The sequence below is a fragment of the Sphaeramia orbicularis genome, chromosome 3 (genome assembly GCF_902148855.1).
Source record: "Sphaeramia orbicularis chromosome 3, fSphaOr1.1, whole genome shotgun sequence".
Taxonomy (NCBI): domain Eukaryota; kingdom Metazoa; phylum Chordata; class Actinopteri; order Kurtiformes; family Apogonidae; genus Sphaeramia; species Sphaeramia orbicularis.
In genome coordinates, this window is record NC_043959.1 from 58,337,186 (window position 1) to 58,354,909 (window position 17,724).

The 17,724-nt window shown below is 35.9% G+C and overlaps 1 protein-coding gene across 2 annotated transcripts; it reads right to left on the minus strand.

Moving 5' to 3' along the window:
* Window positions 1–936: 936 nt before the first annotated feature.
* On the minus strand, window positions 937–17,470 carry LOC115411785 (immunoglobulin-like domain-containing receptor 1). 2 transcript variants are annotated; one of them, XM_030123980.1, is made up of 9 exons: window positions 17,233–17,470; window positions 12,996–13,166; window positions 11,414–11,563; window positions 8,298–8,417; window positions 6,857–7,003; window positions 5,949–6,071; window positions 5,242–5,423; window positions 3,200–3,814; window positions 937–2,199 (listed from the first exon to the last, which is right to left on the minus strand). In XM_030123980.1, exons 1-9 carry the CDS (start codon window positions 17,276–17,278, stop codon window positions 2,161–2,163), a joined length of 1,593 nt encoding a protein of 530 aa, XP_029979840.1. In that variant the 5' UTR covers window positions 17,279–17,470; the 3' UTR covers window positions 937–2,160. The 2 variants fall into 2 exon arrangements, with proteins under 2 accessions (XP_029979840.1, XP_029979848.1); XM_030123988.1 differs by having other exon boundaries at window positions 937–2,318; window positions 3,161–3,814.
* Between the last annotated feature and the right edge of the window lie 254 nt (window positions 17,471–17,724).

The following is a 17,724-nucleotide window of genomic DNA, read 5'->3' on the forward strand; positions in this document are numbered from 1 at the left end:
CCCAAATTTTAAAATCTTCCTATTAGAATTTGAAAATTATATTAAATCTTTAGAATTCATTTATAATAATAATAATTAAAAAAAAAAAAAAAAAAGCACTAACACATTGGCTATTTATAAGCAATTTTTCAATACTGACTGAACTCTCTGTTGCATTTATTTATTTATAATTGTCATATTTATTATTTATTTACTTTTTTTATTATTATTATTTGTCTTTTATGCCTTGTATTTTTAAATCTATGCATTATTTTCTTAAACTTATTTGTTCAAATGCTTTTTTGTCTTTTGACATCTTGATGTTTTGTTTTAAATTTTGTACTGTATACTCAAATGTTGTTAAAAAAAAAAAGTGATGGGACTTTTGGCTCTTTGAAGGGAGCTGTTCAATCAGGAGTCATTCAAAAGACTGGCTCTTTTATGTTTTTTGTATTATTTTGAAACACCAATGTTTTAATGACTAAATAGGCTACATGTGATGATTGACATTACATTTTAAAGGTGTTTAATTGGCACGGCAGTGAATATCTTAAAAAAGAATAGTTAGTTCAAATGTGTGGGCTAAATACATGACATGAGAGGTGACTTTAAGCAAATGATGGAATTTGACAAAAACAAAAAACATCACGGTACATTATGTGGACTAGTCTAAAAATGTACAAAATGTAAGATTGCATTTTCAAACTACCATTTTAACTCAACCAGCAGCTCAATGCTTACAAAATAAAAATATACAAATTAGAATACAATTATCATTGCCAGCCAGTGGAATTTCATTTAAAAAGTATTTTTTTCTTTTGATGAGATGATAAATGTAAATTAAATGTAAATGTAAATTTAAAAAAAAAAATGAAATCTATATATAAGCATGACACAAAGTTTAGAAACATGTAAAATTTAAGCTTATATTCACATACAAATAAGAACAAGAGACAGTTTTGTTACCTTCACAAAATTCATTTTATTAAAACACAACCCGTATGTTGTGCAACAGTAAAAGAGAATAAAATATTCACAGAAAACCTTTGATAGACATGGATGCATCTCTGAAAATGACCATCAAAAAATATGGAAAAGCATTTTACTTAAAGCACACTATAGAAAAAGGCATCACGTTGCTGCACAATGTTCTCAAATCTGTAAATTATACAACCTTTGTGGCATTTTATAATTTTTGGCCCAGTACTTCTTTTACGACACAATGACAACTTCATATCAACTTATTGTTTACATGTATTCATAAGCACTCTGTGTATATAGTTCAACTAAGTTATACATATATTCCTTCAAAATACTAGTAACATAATGCAAGTCATTTCAAGACATCCAGCAGATATGAAACATAAAACTATTTACAAAAGTAATAAAAAAGACAATATTTCAGAATTGGCACAGTTTACTCATTTATATGGGCTAATGTAACAATAAGAGTTTTAGATACAAAAAGTGAATGGCCCTGAGGAAGACATTTCTTCTGTGCCAAATCATGATGGTTTCATGGCTTTATCAAGTAAGACTTCACTGACATATTTCCAAATTGACTTCGACTTAGATCTAAATCCACCTATACCCTCCGCAGACCCAACTATGGGTTTTCTGCCCACATTTGTGGACAAGAGTTTCACAACTTTATACAAAAAAGAAAAGCAAACTGTCCACCACAAAGGACATTCCATAAAACTTTTAAAAACTGCATCTGAAAAAACTGTTGCATGATGATGTTTCCAATGTAGGCACTTATTTAATAAAAAAAACAAAAAGAGCTTGTACTTTGCTGACATTTCCCAGGTCTTAGGAGGATAATATACCTACATAAAAATCTATAGTATTTCCATTTCAGTAATAAACTAACAGATGTGCTTATTAAATATGTAAAAGAGTGAATGTATCACAGCAGACTGATGTCAAAGTGATTTCTTTGCTGACATTTCTCACACCACGTGCATCGTTAAAAGGGGAAGATTATTCCAAATTGCAGAATCTTTCATTAACACATTTCATGAATCTATCTGCAGCAGCTAGAGTTTAACAAAGAGCCAACTCTGAATTCATTCTCTGACATAAAAACATGGGGACTTTGCAGTTTGCAGCTCCCAGTTATAAATGAGGTGTTCATGCTCTTTCAGAAAGAGATCGCAGGGCGTTTCACAGCTGGAAGGTTCAGATGACGACGCTGGTGCCACTGCGAGAACTCTTGTCCTGACAGAGAGACACTAACTTTAGATTCAATTCATTAGCAATCAGCAAATTTCACATCTGTTTGATGACTGTGCATTTGTTGTAAGTGCAATAGTGTAGATGCAAAACTGTGATTTTAACCCTTTCATGCATGAATTATGAGAACCTGAGGCAAGATTTTTTTTCTTGAGTGTTTTTGTTCCTCCTTACACATGAAAAAAAAAAACAATGCAATCAGTTGTTTTTTTCATGGAGTTACAAAAATGTCCATGCATTTAATTTTTGAAGTAAAGAAATGTGTGTTTAAAACCCAATATCAGAAAGTACAGAAGAGGATTAAAGCCACTGGAAAAAGATAAAATAAAATAAAGTCCAATATATAATAATAATAATAATAATAATAATAATAATAATAATAATTATTATTATTATTATTATTATTATTATTATTATTATTATTATTATTATTATTATTATTACTATTATTATTATTATAAAAAAGTCAGAATTCTGAGTTTAAAGGCAGAGTTCTGAGAAAAAAATTCAGAATTCTGAAAAAAAAAAATCAGAATTCTGAGATTTAAGTCCAGTGGCCCTAATCCTGTTCCGTAAGAAAGTAATATGAAAACAATGAAATAAAAACATTTTTAATGCTGCAAATCTGATGTTTTCTCACATTTTAACATACTCTAATGCTAGTTATTACTCACTTCATGGAGATGATATGCAAAAAAAACCTTTGTGTCTAACAAAAAAAACAAAAAAAACAAGTGGTTTACACTCAAACATGTTGGTGCAGATCAGGTTTATCAAAAACAGTAAAGTTAAAGGAATGGTCTGAATGTCAGAGTATTATGGGATAATGCATGAGCGTCCACTGTGTTGGCTGATATGGAACTAAAACAACAAAACCCATGAATATACAAGAGAACGGCTTTGAACAGCTGTCCACTGTAGTGACCACTATGCATGAAAGGGTTAAGGAATGGTTGTTTGGAAATTAAAGCACTGATTGTCTTACAGAGTAGTGTCCGTTCCTCCGTGCACCCGGCTTCTGTCCGGGCTCGTACTCCGTGTAGCTCGGAGGTTTGTCAGCCCAGCCGCCGCCGCCTCTCCTCCCTCCACCGCCTCCTCTCCGACTGCTGTCCTCATCGTCTGAGCTCCAGGACCCTCCTCTCGACCGTCGTGATGCTGGAGGAGAGTAGTTTCCTCTGGACCTGCTGTCAAACAGGTCATCTCTGGAACGGGAGCGAGGTCGGTTCATGCCTCCCCCTCCTCCTCGTGCACCTCCACGACTCGGCCCATCTAACGACTCCTCGCTGTAGCTCCTAGGAATGCCTCTAGAGCGGGTGGGCGAGGGGTAGCGTCTACCTGCCGCTCCTCGATCGTTGCGGCGGTCGATGCCGCTACGGCCACTCTCGCTGGAACTCGGGGGGCGGGTCTTGGGTGCAGGGGGCGGTATTCTGCCTATGTTCTGCTCTCTTATTGGTGGAAGCGTGATGATCCGGCGTTCTGCAGGACCATCATCCAGAGCAGAGATCATACTAGGAGGGCCTGGGGAAAAGGGGACAGTGGTGGGCATGTGCTGAGGAGGAGGAGGCATCTGCTGCATGTGTGGTGGAGGAGCTGGATGGGGCTGATGGGAAAAAAAAGGACAAAAGGAAAAGTAAATCCTCAAAGTCATACAGCGGTTGTGTCGTATTACCAATTTATTGTGGTATTTATAAAAAAATAAATAAATAAAAAAACCCACACACTGAGTGAAACAGAAATGTCAAAAATCAGACAGATGGCACCAAACCTACGAGTGAAACTTTATTTTTTATATAATCTTTGAAGGAAAATTAAGAAAAATAAAGATGTTTTGTAAAAGATTTCATACTTTTCAGTTTTGTTTGACTCCCAGTTAAAAGAAATATTTTTCTGTTTGATTTTAATGGATTACCAACAGGTTGTTAGCAAACAATACAGTTTGGACGTTGGTGATGCTCTCCACTTGAATATATACACTAGTGATGGCAGGTGTCTGTAGGCTTTCTACTGAAGCTGTATGTTTTTATGACTTCCCATGTGCTTTTATGCCTCAAGTTCCTGATTAAAGACTCTTCTTGCAAAATTCAACTGACTTTAACCAACACTTGTCAAAATTCACATTTAAGACAGTTTAAAGGGAAAGATTCAGATTACTGGAATCAGATGTAATGAAACCATGTTAAAGTGTAAAGAAACTATGTTATACTGGTTACTTTATTTACTATTATTATTACTGTTTATATCATGTAATCATTCATTCATTATCTGAACCCGCTTTATCCTCACTAGGGTCACGGGGGTCGCTTGGAGCCTATCCCAGCTACATAGGGGCGAAGGCGGGGTTCACCCTGGACAAGTCACCAGTTCATCTCAGGGCTGAACATCTAGAGACAAACAATCACACTCACATTCACACCTATGGGCAATTTAGATGAACCGATTAACCTATTAGTGCATGTGTTTGGATGGTGGGAGGAAGCCGGAGTACCCGGAGAGAACACGCAAACTTCACACAGAAAGGTCCTAGCCCCCGTCGACTAGTGTTGGAATCGAACCCAGGACCTTCTTGCTGTGAGGCACGAGTGCTAACCACTGCACCACCGTGTCGCCATCATGTAATCACTTTAATCAATTTTTTTAAAATATTTTTTAATCTTCTCTTTATTTTTCTATTGTATTTGATGTTTTTTGTCTTGTGCTGCTGTACATTTGAATTTCCCCTTTGGGGGATCGATAAAGTATATCTTATCTTATCTTAAAATGGTAATAAGATTTCTTTTCAAACAGTGCAAGCTTTTGAAAGTCACACATGTCCATTATGCCATCCTGTATGCAAATATCAGTAAAACCTTTACTGTGAAATAATCAGGTTTGTAACTGAATGGGAACTGATCAAAAGCATAACAACACTGGTGCTTTTATTGGCCTGAAGGCACAGATGAAGTGAGTTGGACAAACTAAAGTGATAAAGAGGTTGACATATAAACTGTTTTGAGTGTCAACAGGGTGACATGCAGGTGGGTTCCATACCTGCAGCAGAGGGCTGGTCATGTCCATCCCCCTCACCTGACTCTCCAGGTAGTCAAGCATCTGATTGGTGTTGGCGGGAGTGTGGGTGCCGTGAACACTGGGAGCGGGCATGCTGTAAGCTGAGGACTGGGGAGGGGGGAGGGGCATAGGCTTCATAGGCATGCTTTTTCCTGAGACAGATCCTGAAGAGAAATAATCAGCAAGAAAAGTTCTGTTATTATGGAGACATCTGTGGGTGAACACAGACGACAAAGTAACAACACAAACAGCCAACAGTCACAGGAGGCTCCTTCACTGACTTAAAGTGTAGTAAGGTGTGTGTGTGTGTGTGTGTGTGCATGTATGTATGTGTGTGTGTGCGTGTGTGTGACTGCGTCTTTTTATGTGTTTTCCATCCTCTCTCACAAACAGCTGATGTGTCATCACCTCTCTGCTCTGATCCTCCTCCTGCTGAAATCTGTCTGTCACTCTCGTATTCCCACTGTGTGTGTGTGTGTGTGTGTGTATGTGTGTGTGTGTGTGTGTATGTCTATATATATGTGTGCGTATGTGTGTACCTGCGTGTGTACCTACCTACGTTTGTGTATATGTGTGTATGTGTGTGCGTAGGTGTGTGTGTGTATGTGTGTCTATCTATCTATCTATCTATCTATCTATCTATCTATCTATCTATCTATCTATCTATATGTGTGTATGTGTGTGTGTACCTGCATAGAGCAGTGGGTTCATCTGAGACGAGGCGTTACTCATTGGTCCATACACAGGTTGTCCTCCCATCCATGGAGCCATGGCCCTCTGAGCCTCCTTCATCATTCGATGCTGCATCACCGCTGAAAGACAACGACGCTCAGATCTTTCAAATTCATCAACTCAAAAATCAGCATTTACATTAAACTTACAGTAAACTTTAAACCTGATTGTCTCCAAGAATACCTCGAATATACTTGTGAAATTCCACATTGTCTGAGCGTTTAGTTTAAATGCTCATATGCTTTGAATTTAAAATGATCCTCCTTGTTCAACTAATTACACTCTAAAAGCCTGTTTTTCTGAGCTCATGAAAATCCTAGTAATCACGGGACAGTGATACCACAAACATACAATGATTATACAGAAGATGGTGCATTACTTTAAGGCATAATAAGTATTTTAAATGAGCTCAGCCTTTAAAAGTAAAACACAACATGCATTTATAGAAGCACTAACATCAATCCAAAAACATCTGTAATTGTCAAACACTTGTGAACGGTGGTTACTTCTGCTTTTCATACATAATCCACATTTTCTGCACAAGAATTTATTATTTTTGCTTCAGTGAAGTTTTGAAAATAGAAATTTGTATCATGACAGTGTGGTTTTTGTGCTTTTACTAGAGTAAAGCATCTGAATGCTTCTTCTCTCTCTATCAAACAAGATTATAAGTGTGGAGATAAAGATAACAGTACACTGTACATATTTACTTTTTATCAACCTAGCATTCTCAATAACTTCAACAATCAGTAGTGATGCTTCCTAGAATCTTTTAAATGCACCAAACAAACAAAATAAAATATGATCTGCTTTATGATGCTGGTATTGCTGTGTGTGAGTTTCCCTGACTGTCTGTACTCTGTACCTTTTTCAGGACAGCAGCACTGCTGTGGACAGCAGGGACAGCGAACGTAACAGCAGCACCTCTGAGGACAGCACTGACAACAGCAGATACAGAAGAGGAGGAGCAGGAGGAGGGCTCCGATGATGATGAACAACACAGTCAACCAATCTGAGACAGAGAGAGAGAGAGAGGCAGAGAGAGAGAGGCAGAGAGAGAGAGAGAGAGACAGAGAGACAGAGAGACAGAGAGACAGAGAAAGACAGAGACAGAGACAGAGAGAGACAGAGACACAGACATCCTGTGTGATTTCAGAAATGATGTCTGACCACTTCTCATTATCAGTCTCCACTGATGGAACACTGAGTCTGTTTCCATGACCACAGAAGTCTGATATATGGGAGTAATCAGATAATTGTAATCATCAAATCTAACACATTTACATGCACTTAAGAAATGTGATAATCAGATTTTTAAAATCAATGACAGGAGAATTTATTTATTTATTTTTTTTAATAGGGCCCCTTTTTTACCTCCGCCAAGGAGGTTATGTTTTTGCCGGTGTTGGTTTGTTTGTCTGTCTGTTCATGTGCAAGATAACTCCAAAAGTTATGGACAGATTTGAATGAAAATTTCACGAAATGTTGATACTGGCACAAGGAACAAATGATTAAAATTTGGTGGTGATCTGATCTGCCTCGGTGGGGGTCTGTGCTCTCCGAGTGTTTTTCTAGTTGGATGAAGTGCAGAATAGATGACTTTGAGCGGATCTGACTGCAGTCTTGGTTATTCCTATGATAACTTAAGGGATTTGTATTCTGACACCACAATGTATTTCTGTAAATGTTTGAATGTTTTATTGTCCTGGCCTAGGCCTCATCTCACCTAGAAAGATTTATAATGGAACAGCATATCCTGTAGAACAAAACTGACAGTACTCTATGGTTTGTTTGTTTTTTTTTTTATCTTTGTTTGTTATTTTAACTTTTGATTTTATTATTTTTATTAATCTATTTTCCTTTAATTTCAGTCTATTGTATCACTGTAAAATGTTTATCGTGTGAAAAGAAAAAAAAAAACAGTAGTGTAGGTACGCACATAGTGATCATATACTCAACTTTCTGTTATTGTTTTCCGCTCACGTTTGACAACGCAACTTCCGTTCTCTACGATTGTCATTGTTTACACATGTGCAGATGTAAAAAAAAAACCAAAACAAAAAACAACTAAATAAATCAGATCAACCTGTATAATGCAGGAAGACATCAGAGTATTAAGGAGAAATCCAGGTGTGTTAATCTGATTTCTCATAATCAGATTACTGCTGTTACCTGATAAAACAGATCAGATTATCCTCTTTACATGGTCACTTGAATAATCAGACAACTCCAGAAATCAGATAATGATCGGAGTATTAGTGCATGTAAACAGGCTCAGGGATCAGTTCAGTCTTGTTGATTCTTACGGTAGACGATGAGCTTGACTTCTTTGTCAGAGTCTCCAGAGGTGTCTCCAGGAGCAGTGACGGTGCAGAAGTACACTCCATTATCCCACCACATCACCTCAGTGATCACCAGGTCGGCCTCTGTAAACATACTCACACATCAGGAAAGATGGCTCTCACTGGAAACATTAACCCTTTCATGCACAAACTACAAGAACCTTAATCAAAATTTTTTCCTGAGTGTTTTTATTCCTCTTTAGGCATGAAAAAAACAATGCGATTGAAAATTTTCTTCTGAAAAATAAAAAATAAATAAAATAAAAATAATTTGAACATTTAAAAAATACATTAAAAAAATAATAATGACAAAAAAAAAATTCCTATGAACCTATTTTTCATGAAGTTGCAAAAATGTTCACTCAGCTGGACACCACACGTTTAATTTTTGATGCACAGAAACATGTATTTACTGATAAACTGTGTAAAAACTATGGGGAGGGCTTGTGATTCTGGGGGTTTATGCTCAGGAGAGATCTACATAATGTTATCAATTCATGTCAGAAAAGATATGTAGTGTCTTAAAACTTTAATAAAGATATGTGTAAAAAAACAAAAAAACAAAAAACGAAAAGAACAACAAAACCCATGAATATACAAGAGAACAGCTCTAGAATAGCTGTCCACTGTAGTGACCAGTATGCATGAAAGGGTTAAATGAAATATTGGTAGGCAAATAATCGATTTCATTTAACTATTATGGGATGGACCAAAAAAATATACCCAGCCCAAAACCGGTTTAGAAAATGAAACCCACTGTTTAGAAACAGACACCAGTAAAAGTCATAAAAGACAGACAACTTATAAGCACTGACATTAGATGATTCCATTCCATCACTGTCACTGCACTATATCATTACTGACATTTAATTTAATGTAGATGCTCTTAACTCCTTACAAAGATCCTTCTTGATATGATTAAATCTATAAATTTTAAAAAAGGCCAGAGGAAAAAGCCCTTATCTCGGCTGATCTGATAAAACCGTAGTAAGTTTACTGCTACGTAAGTTTCCAAGCTATAAATGTGCATGATTTAAATCAGTTGTTTAGACATCTCTTGCCCATTTTCTTCTAAACACTTTTGTGCTGTGTGCTAAATTATTACCACAAATAATTTGTGATTCAGCTAAAACCTTGTCATTGACCCTGTTTTCTAATTATCTTTTTACTGGAAAGGCAAATGTCCTTTACATACATTAATTACAGCCTTAATCATTAATAAAAATAAAAAAAAAAACATACATATATATCTATATATATGTAATAGGATGAATACAGAAAGTTTTATTGCTTATATCCATATTGCCTTTCTAGAATTTTTCTTTATGGACCGTTAATTTGTGGTGAAACATTTATACAACAAAACAGAACAGAACAGAACAAGGGAGCGCACCACCTCACACAATCTCAGTTTCACATAACAGCAAATAGATTCACACAAAGCACACATCACAAATACAATCAGATGAAATCAGATCTGGTTGGTTTTACGTACGCAGTCCATTTGAAACAGATAATATAAAATTTTTCTTGTTCAGCTTTGATGGAAAAGGACATCTTCTCCATAACATAAATCTCACAGACAATTCCAACCCATTCATCAATGGTGGGTGGTTCTATTTTTAACCATTTCCTCATAACACATTTCTTACTGGCTGCCAACAGTATAGCTAATAATTTTTTGTCTTTAAAGTTCCATGACTCAAACTGTAGATTGCCCAAATACATGGTTTCACATTTTGACCCTGTTTTCTGACACATTAAGCCAGTGTTTCTCAAACTGTTGAAACTGGGATCACTGCTGGGTTCTTCAGGTTAGAACATGTACCAGGTGGAACTAATGTTTTAGCGTTGGAGCACCCTGGACTCATTTTAGGGACGTACAACAAACCAATCTACTGCCATGGTGATCTGTCACTAGACTAGACACAGAGTTTAGGTTTGGAGAGTGGACAAGGACTGGACTGGAAAAGAAACATGGGTAATGTTTCTGCTTTTGCACAGTTTGTACAGTTTGCACTTTAACGTTCTGAGATGTGCAATGGAAACAGGCTCATTGCAGCCACTGATATTGTTAAAATATTCATCTTTGTTACCAAAATTTGTTTGTTGTTCTAAAAAAAGTAACTTTATTGTCATAGTTGTAAGGTAATTGTGCATTTCCTATTTTTATTTGGAAAAAAATATTGTCTCAGGGAGCAGTCTTGTTGAGTTTATTTGTATTATTATTCAAGCAAAAATCCAAGTTATTTTAAGTTAAGTTTTTTTTTAATTGTCATTTTTTAAGTTAATATATTTTTAATTTGCACAAAAAATTATTCAAAGAAAAGCAAAAAGTATTGTTACAATATTGATGTTTCTTTTAATAAAAGTTCTAACTGCACCACTGTTACAATGTTGTTGGGGTTGAAGGGGGGTCTGGAGACTTTTCACCCTCCAACAGGGGGCCACACAGAAAAAGACTGAGCAGCACTGCATTAAGCCAAGTCTCCAACTGTTTTTATCATTTCACTTCATTGTCCCAGGAATCCAACATGTATCACCCTGACCAGCCAAAATAAGGGCACATTTATGAACATTACTGCAGTTCTACTTCACATTTTATGACTTCCAGTATCCCTAATGTACAACTGAATATCGAGCACAGACATGCATCTTAAATTTGTGTACAATTAGAATTTACAAGATAAAAGTATCTTCTAATTTTGGTTATATTTCACTTAAGACACGAATAGACCAGATAAATGCTGCAATTCTTTTGTATTTCAGTAGGTACATTAACTATGCATTTTCTTTCTAATCATGTTACATTCTGCTCATGAATGACTTCTTCTTTCAAGTTTGCTGCAGACCTAGAAATTTTTCTCAGGAGAAGCCAATGTTTAGCCAAAAACCACTTCCATTCTGAGAAAAAACAGATCAGTGCATTTCATTCCAAAAACCAACAGACGAATGCTAACCTAAATTTAGGACACAGCAGTCATTTACTTGCTAAACTGTACAGCTAGTTACAAAGCAGTCAGAGTTTTCACATTGTGGTTTAGACTCCAACTACTGTAGTGTTTACTGCGAACACTCACTGTTTTGAATGGTGATCCTGCGCTCCCTGTATTCTACCCCCAGCGTCGGCTCGTTGCTTCCTCTCTTCTGGATCACGGTGCGTACTGTCCGCTGACGGTCTGGACAGTCATTTGATGGGTCCTGACCCAGTTGAAGTGCAGACTGGTAAGCTGAGGAAAAAAAAAAAGGCAGTGTTCTCAGTAAAACCATAAATGAAGTCTTAATCAAAGTCACTTTATCTCCAAATTTTATTCAAAGCTGCAGCATTTGAATACTAATAAGTTATCATTCTTACAGAAATCGTGGGAAACTCACGAAAACAACAATAGATACTGATGTATGGGAGGAAATCTTACTTTTACCTTCAAAAATATCCATATGTAACAAACAGATTCAGAGAAATGCAATATTGTATTTTACAAAATGTCTATATATCTCCATACATGTGCAGTAAATCTACAGCAGGGGCCTCTCCAAACTGCCCCAAATGTAAAACTATTTTAGGGACAAGACTTCACTGCCTCTGAGAATGTGAAAAGATTCAACAGTTTTGGCGAACCATATGTGCTGAGGTCAGTGTGGTCATTAAGCACCAGTTCCAGCCTAATCCATTATTGTGTCTATTTGGATGTATCCCTGAATCATTGAGAACACATAAGTTTACCGTTCAGTTTTTGTTCATGTTGGGCCGAAAGGCTGTTCTGACCAAATGGGTTGAAGAAGAACCTCCTCCAACACATCTGTGGAAGTCTTTGATATCAGACTATATTTCTCTTGAAAGACTAAGATTTTATATTAACGATCAGAAGGACGTCTTTACAGCAAAGTCTGGAAAAGTGTTGGAATATCTGGGAACTCAGACTGCAACTACCTGAAATAGACTTAATAGGAACTTTTGAGATCATCGCTGTGGACATATTTTGGATCTGCCTTATATTTCATACAGCCTGAATGTACTGCACTGGACTGGATAATTTTGAAAATGTTCAATAAAAAGAATGTTAAAAAAACAAACAAAAAAAGACCATAAATGAGTCTTCATCACCGTCAACCCCATCCACACATGTCAAAAACATCTGGTATTTTCACTTTTATAAATACAGTAAATTGTAACTGATGGCAAACACACCTGTAAAAGTATATTCATCCACCTTAAAGTTTCCACATTTTGTCAAATTGTAATTGTACAACTTCTCTCCATCCAATGTGACTGAACTGGATCTATTTTTTAGAGAAGAGAAGTAGAGACTTGGTTTGGGGAGATTTGGTTCCAAATCTTAGGTATATAAAATTAAAATTGTAATAAATTAAAACTATACTCAAATATTTGACATAAAAGCAGATCTTTACAGGGGTTTTTTTCCACTTAAAAGTGCGGTAATCAAACACGGTTATCATGATAATTAGAATTTAAACGGTAATACTAACCGTTGGCAATTTTACCGCGGTTTATCGTTATACTGGTAATCGTTACATCCCTAGATGGGAATATAAAGCATGTTCTGTGTGGAAAAGATCTGCCCTAAGACAACTGTGTGATTTGTGAGCCTGAGCTGCTGAGGCCTTTCCTCTACATTAGACTGTGTGTGCTTTGGTTCACACCTGTGGAGTGGTACTCCAGGACTGGATCTTTGCAGAAGGACTTGTACTTCCACACAACCAGAACATCTTGGAGGTTTGCGGAGGTGGAGAAGTCACAGCGGAGAGTCACCGAGGCGAACAGGGCTGTGCTGCGCTCCTGTTGGGGAACAACCACCTGGATACCCACTGACACTGTGGAGACACAGCAAACACTCACACACTCAAAAATACAGGTACCAGCTTGTACTTAACCCTCCGGTATCCCGTCCACCAAGGCCCTTACCAAGCACCAAGTGTGCCATTTTGGCACACTTGTGGAATAATGCCAAAAAAATTTAATACAGTTTGTTTTTAATTCTTTTACACTTTTTTCTATTTCATCAACTTGAGCCATATATAAAAATACCAAATACTCAATAATTGTCACATTTTTTAACCCTTTAAATGCCGTGTTTGTAATATAAACAAACCTTTTTTTTTTTTGGATGCAAAAAACACACAAAAATGTATTTTTTTTTTCAATATACTACATAAAAAGTGGATCATATATTATTTGATTTTTCCAGCCTGGCATATGTCAATGAATTACAGTGACATTGGTTAATTTGCATTATTATTTTTGGCACTAGGTCAAATGTTCAAAAATACTAGCATCTGTCACCAAGTGTGCGTAAAATGCACACCTATAAATCAAACTATTAAATATTATATATTGATTTATTTCTCTGCTCTAATTTTATTTTATTTTTGGTAAATCAAGGTCAGCTCTAATCCTACAGATCAAATGGAAGAAATAGTGCGTTTTAGGCACACTTGGCAGACAGATGCTAGTCTGGTAATTTTCTTTTGTTTACAATGTGCAAATTTTAGTTGGTGGACAGAATTTTAAAGATCATGCACAAATGAACAACTTTTGAATTCTAACCTTATTTCAATTGTGAAAAATAATATGAAGTTTTTTAAAACGAAGTGCAAAGTGTGCCTAAAAGGCACACCCAGATACCAGAGGGTTAAAAGGGTACACATGCTTGTCGCTGGGTGTGTACTTTTTTGAGAGACATTTCTGTACCCTTTTGAAATGGTCCATTTTTATACCTTTAGAACTTTACATAGAAAGAAAACTCTCATATAGTTGATAATGCCATGATGTTTAAAGTTTGAACCGGTGGACTAATTGAGAAAAAAAAAAAAAAAAAAACAGCATAGGCAAGCTACGACACCAAGACATAGAGGTGTGAATGAAAACTGGATAAAACAGAGATTATGGCAATAATCAGAGGTCCTAATAAGATAAATAAATTATTAGGCTATTATCAGTGAGCTAATTGGGCTATTAAATTAAAACACAAATTATTATTAAATATACAATCTAACATTTTTTTACAATCTAAAACTTTAAAACTCATTGACCTTGCGGAATTCAAAACTATTCAAATAATATATGAAGCAAAGGATAATTTACTACTGGGCAATATTCAAGAAATGTTTTGTGAAAGAGAGGGAGGCTATGATTTACGGGGAAAATTAAATTTAAAGATTCATAAAGTACGCACTACATTAAAAAGTTTCTGTATCACCATTTGTGGAGAAAAACTGTGGAACAAATTGTGTGTGGAGATAAAACAAATATAAACATAATTCAGTCTAAAAAAAGATATAAAGAATTGATTCTTGAGAGGTCCAGTATTTAATAATGACAATGAGGCCTGTTTGTTTATGAATGATGTTGTACTGATGAATCTGCTGGAAGTATTGAAGAGAAGGTTTGATTTGTTGAGTCTGTTTGTCTGACTGCACTGACATGAACAGACTGTTGGGGATAATTCAGTTACTGCATTATGGATTGTTGTGGTTCGATGCTAAAATTAGGGAAATAGTATCGGCCGATTGATGTATTAAGTTAATGATAAAGGTGTAAAAGCACTGAGGGGTAGGATTAAATAAGTTCATACTTCTTCCTACTCCTTTTCAACCATGCAATACTCAGACTTGTATGTGCTTGAAGATAGATTCTGTCCATTTAAATGTTATTTTGTTTATGTCTTAATTTGCTTTGTTTTGTCTTATTTTTCTTTGCATGTTCGAAATAAAATAAATAAATAAATAAATAAAAATAAATAAATTTAAAAAATAATATAGACTAATTACAGTATGATATATAATAAATAATGTGCTAAGCCTAATGTTTGAACTATAACACTGGTCAACAACAAATTTATTGTTTCAGTTTTTTGAGCTGATTTAGGATCATTTTGGTGCTGAATCCAAAAATCACATTCATTTTGCTCAATCAGGTCAACTTTCTGAACTATGCTACATATTGGCTTTTTAACATTTGTGCTTACATTTATGGGCATTTTCACATCATATGATACAAAATTCTTTCATATTTCTTGCAATAAACGAGTTCTGAAGATTTTACGTTTGCCAATTTATGATTAAAGTTTTTTTTAATATTACAGGTGAATGAAATGGCTTCGACTAGAAGATCTTGCAAAAATAAGCCTGACGTATTCTGCTTCATCTGCGGTGAATACACCATTGTACCTAACAGGAATCCTGTTAGAAAATGATTTTTTTCTCTTAAAACCTATTTTGGGTGAGAACTATATAAAAAAATCAATTGATAAAGTCAAAAAAATGTAATCAATTTTGTGAGAAGATCAAATTTTTCAAAATCAAATTAGCAAAAAAACCTGACCTGACTGAGAAAAACAGATGTCATTTTTGGATTTAGCGGTGCAAAATGGTCCTAATTCAGTTGAAAAAACCTAGACAACTGGCAAAAAACATTTTTTTGTAACCCAGTGTAATTCGTCCTACTGTTCAGTTCTAGCCTATAGCCTATTCTCATGGTCTACACACAGTTTTTAATGCTGCAGGGTACCTTATAGTACACATTTGTACTTTACAGAACTTTGGAGCCTTTTTCATAGTCTAAAGGTACAATTCTGTCCTCCTACAGACCAATATTGTACTTCTGAGAGAACATTCTTTAAAAAAAAATGTACTTATAGATAGATAAAAGTTCTGATCTCGTACCTCTGTTTTGGAGAGTGCATACAGGACATCACCTGTCTGAACAAACCTCTGAGAAGGAAAAAAAAAAAAAAAAAAGCTGCAGACAGTTTAGCCCACAGGTGTCAAACATGCGGCCCGGGGGCCAAATCCAGCCCACCAAAGGGTCCAGTCTGGCCCTTTGGATGAATGTGTGCAATGCAAAAATTACACCAAGATATTAACAATCCTTTTAGTTCAGGTTCCACATTCAGAACAACTCAATCTCAAGTGGGCAGGACCAGTAACACACTATCATAATAACATAGAAATAATGACAACTCCAAATTTTTGTCTTTGTAAATGTGAATGTTTTCATGTATTTACACTAAAATAAAGTATAATTTAAAAAAAAAATGTGAATAACCTGAAATGTCTTAAGAGAAGTAAGTACAATTTTAACAATATTCTGTCTGTTACTCGGTGTTTTGTGTGTTTGTAGAGCCACTGTGATCTGTCAGTTCTAATGTACATGTGGAAATGATAAACTGAGGCAGAATAGTGTTAAAATTACACTTATTTTTTCAGTTTGTTCATGTTATTCACATCTTTTGAAAGGATAGTTTGTAGTTGTAAACCTGTTTATAATGTAAATTTACTTTTTACGCTCTAAAACATTGAGAAAAGTTTGGAGTTGACATTATTTATATATTATTATGTTATTATTTTACTGGTTCGGCCCACTTCAGATCAAATTTGGCTGAATCTGGCCCCCGAACTAAAATGAGTTTGACACCCCTAGTTTAGTCAAACAGTGTCCAGTGTCACAGAAGGAAGAGTGAAACCGTGTAGGAGTCCTGCTCAGCTATGGGGATCATTTCAAAGCAGTAGAACCAGAAAAACAGGTGACACAGACAAAAGGCACAGGAAATGGCGTGGTATGAAACTACAGGCCAGACTTTCAAAAGAAGGAATGAAACCTGAAAACAATCATAGAATGTGCTCCTAAAAGTCTTAGAAGAAGAACTCAACAAAAACACTGGTCAATAACCAAGAATTATTTAAGGCTTCACCTCTGTGGGTCAAAAAACAACCAAACCTGATAAACATCTGTGTCAAATAAACAAACCCGTCCAGTCATGTGACCGATACCTCCACTCACATCCTCTCAGTGGTTCATTTTGAAAACATGTAAATCCTAAACAGTGTTGTTTGTTTTAATCCAACAAAAGGCCAATATGTAAAGGAGTTTGGAAATTACCTTTTAGGAGTGTCAGGAGGAGGACAGCGGCAGGGACAGTCTGCATGGTGCCAACGATGACAGCTGAAAGAGATAAAAACAAACAAACAAAAAAAAAAAAAAACACGGCTTCTAGTATGAATGAACAATCAAAAACAGAGAAAAAGGTGACAAAGCTCTGTCCTAAAACGGCTTCTGTGCTGGATGTCAGCTCATCTGTGGAGTCATTGTGTGCTTCTGTGCGTTTGTTTGAGGAGCGTCAGTGCGGCGCTTCTTCATGCCTGAGACCGGAGTCATCTGTGGCCACGCCCCGAAACAGGTGAGTGGTGCACGCGCTGCCAGGAAGTGATCTGGTGCATAACCCCCCACACACACACACACACACACACACACACACACACACACACACACACTGTTTTCAAAGCCCTTTTTTCCATTTACGTAGACAATTTGAGAAACAGTATAAATATTAAAGCAATTAAAAAAAAAAAAAAAAAGTCAAATGTATAACAT

Bases quoted from the DNA above. Each gene is read 5' to 3' on its own strand.
- LOC115411785 (XM_030123980.1), bottom strand. From the start codon at position 17,278: ATGCAGACTGTCCCTGCCGCTGTCCTCCTCCTGACACTCCTAAAAG. The intron at 5,424-5,948 runs GTACACACACAC...ATTTCTCTTCAG, and splicing joins GAACCCACTGCTCTATGCAG to GATCTGTCTCAGGAAAAAGC. The intron at 2,200-3,199 runs GTAAGACAATCA...TCTCTCTGTCAG, and splicing joins GGAGGAACGGACACTACTCT to GACAAGAGTTCTCGCAGTGG.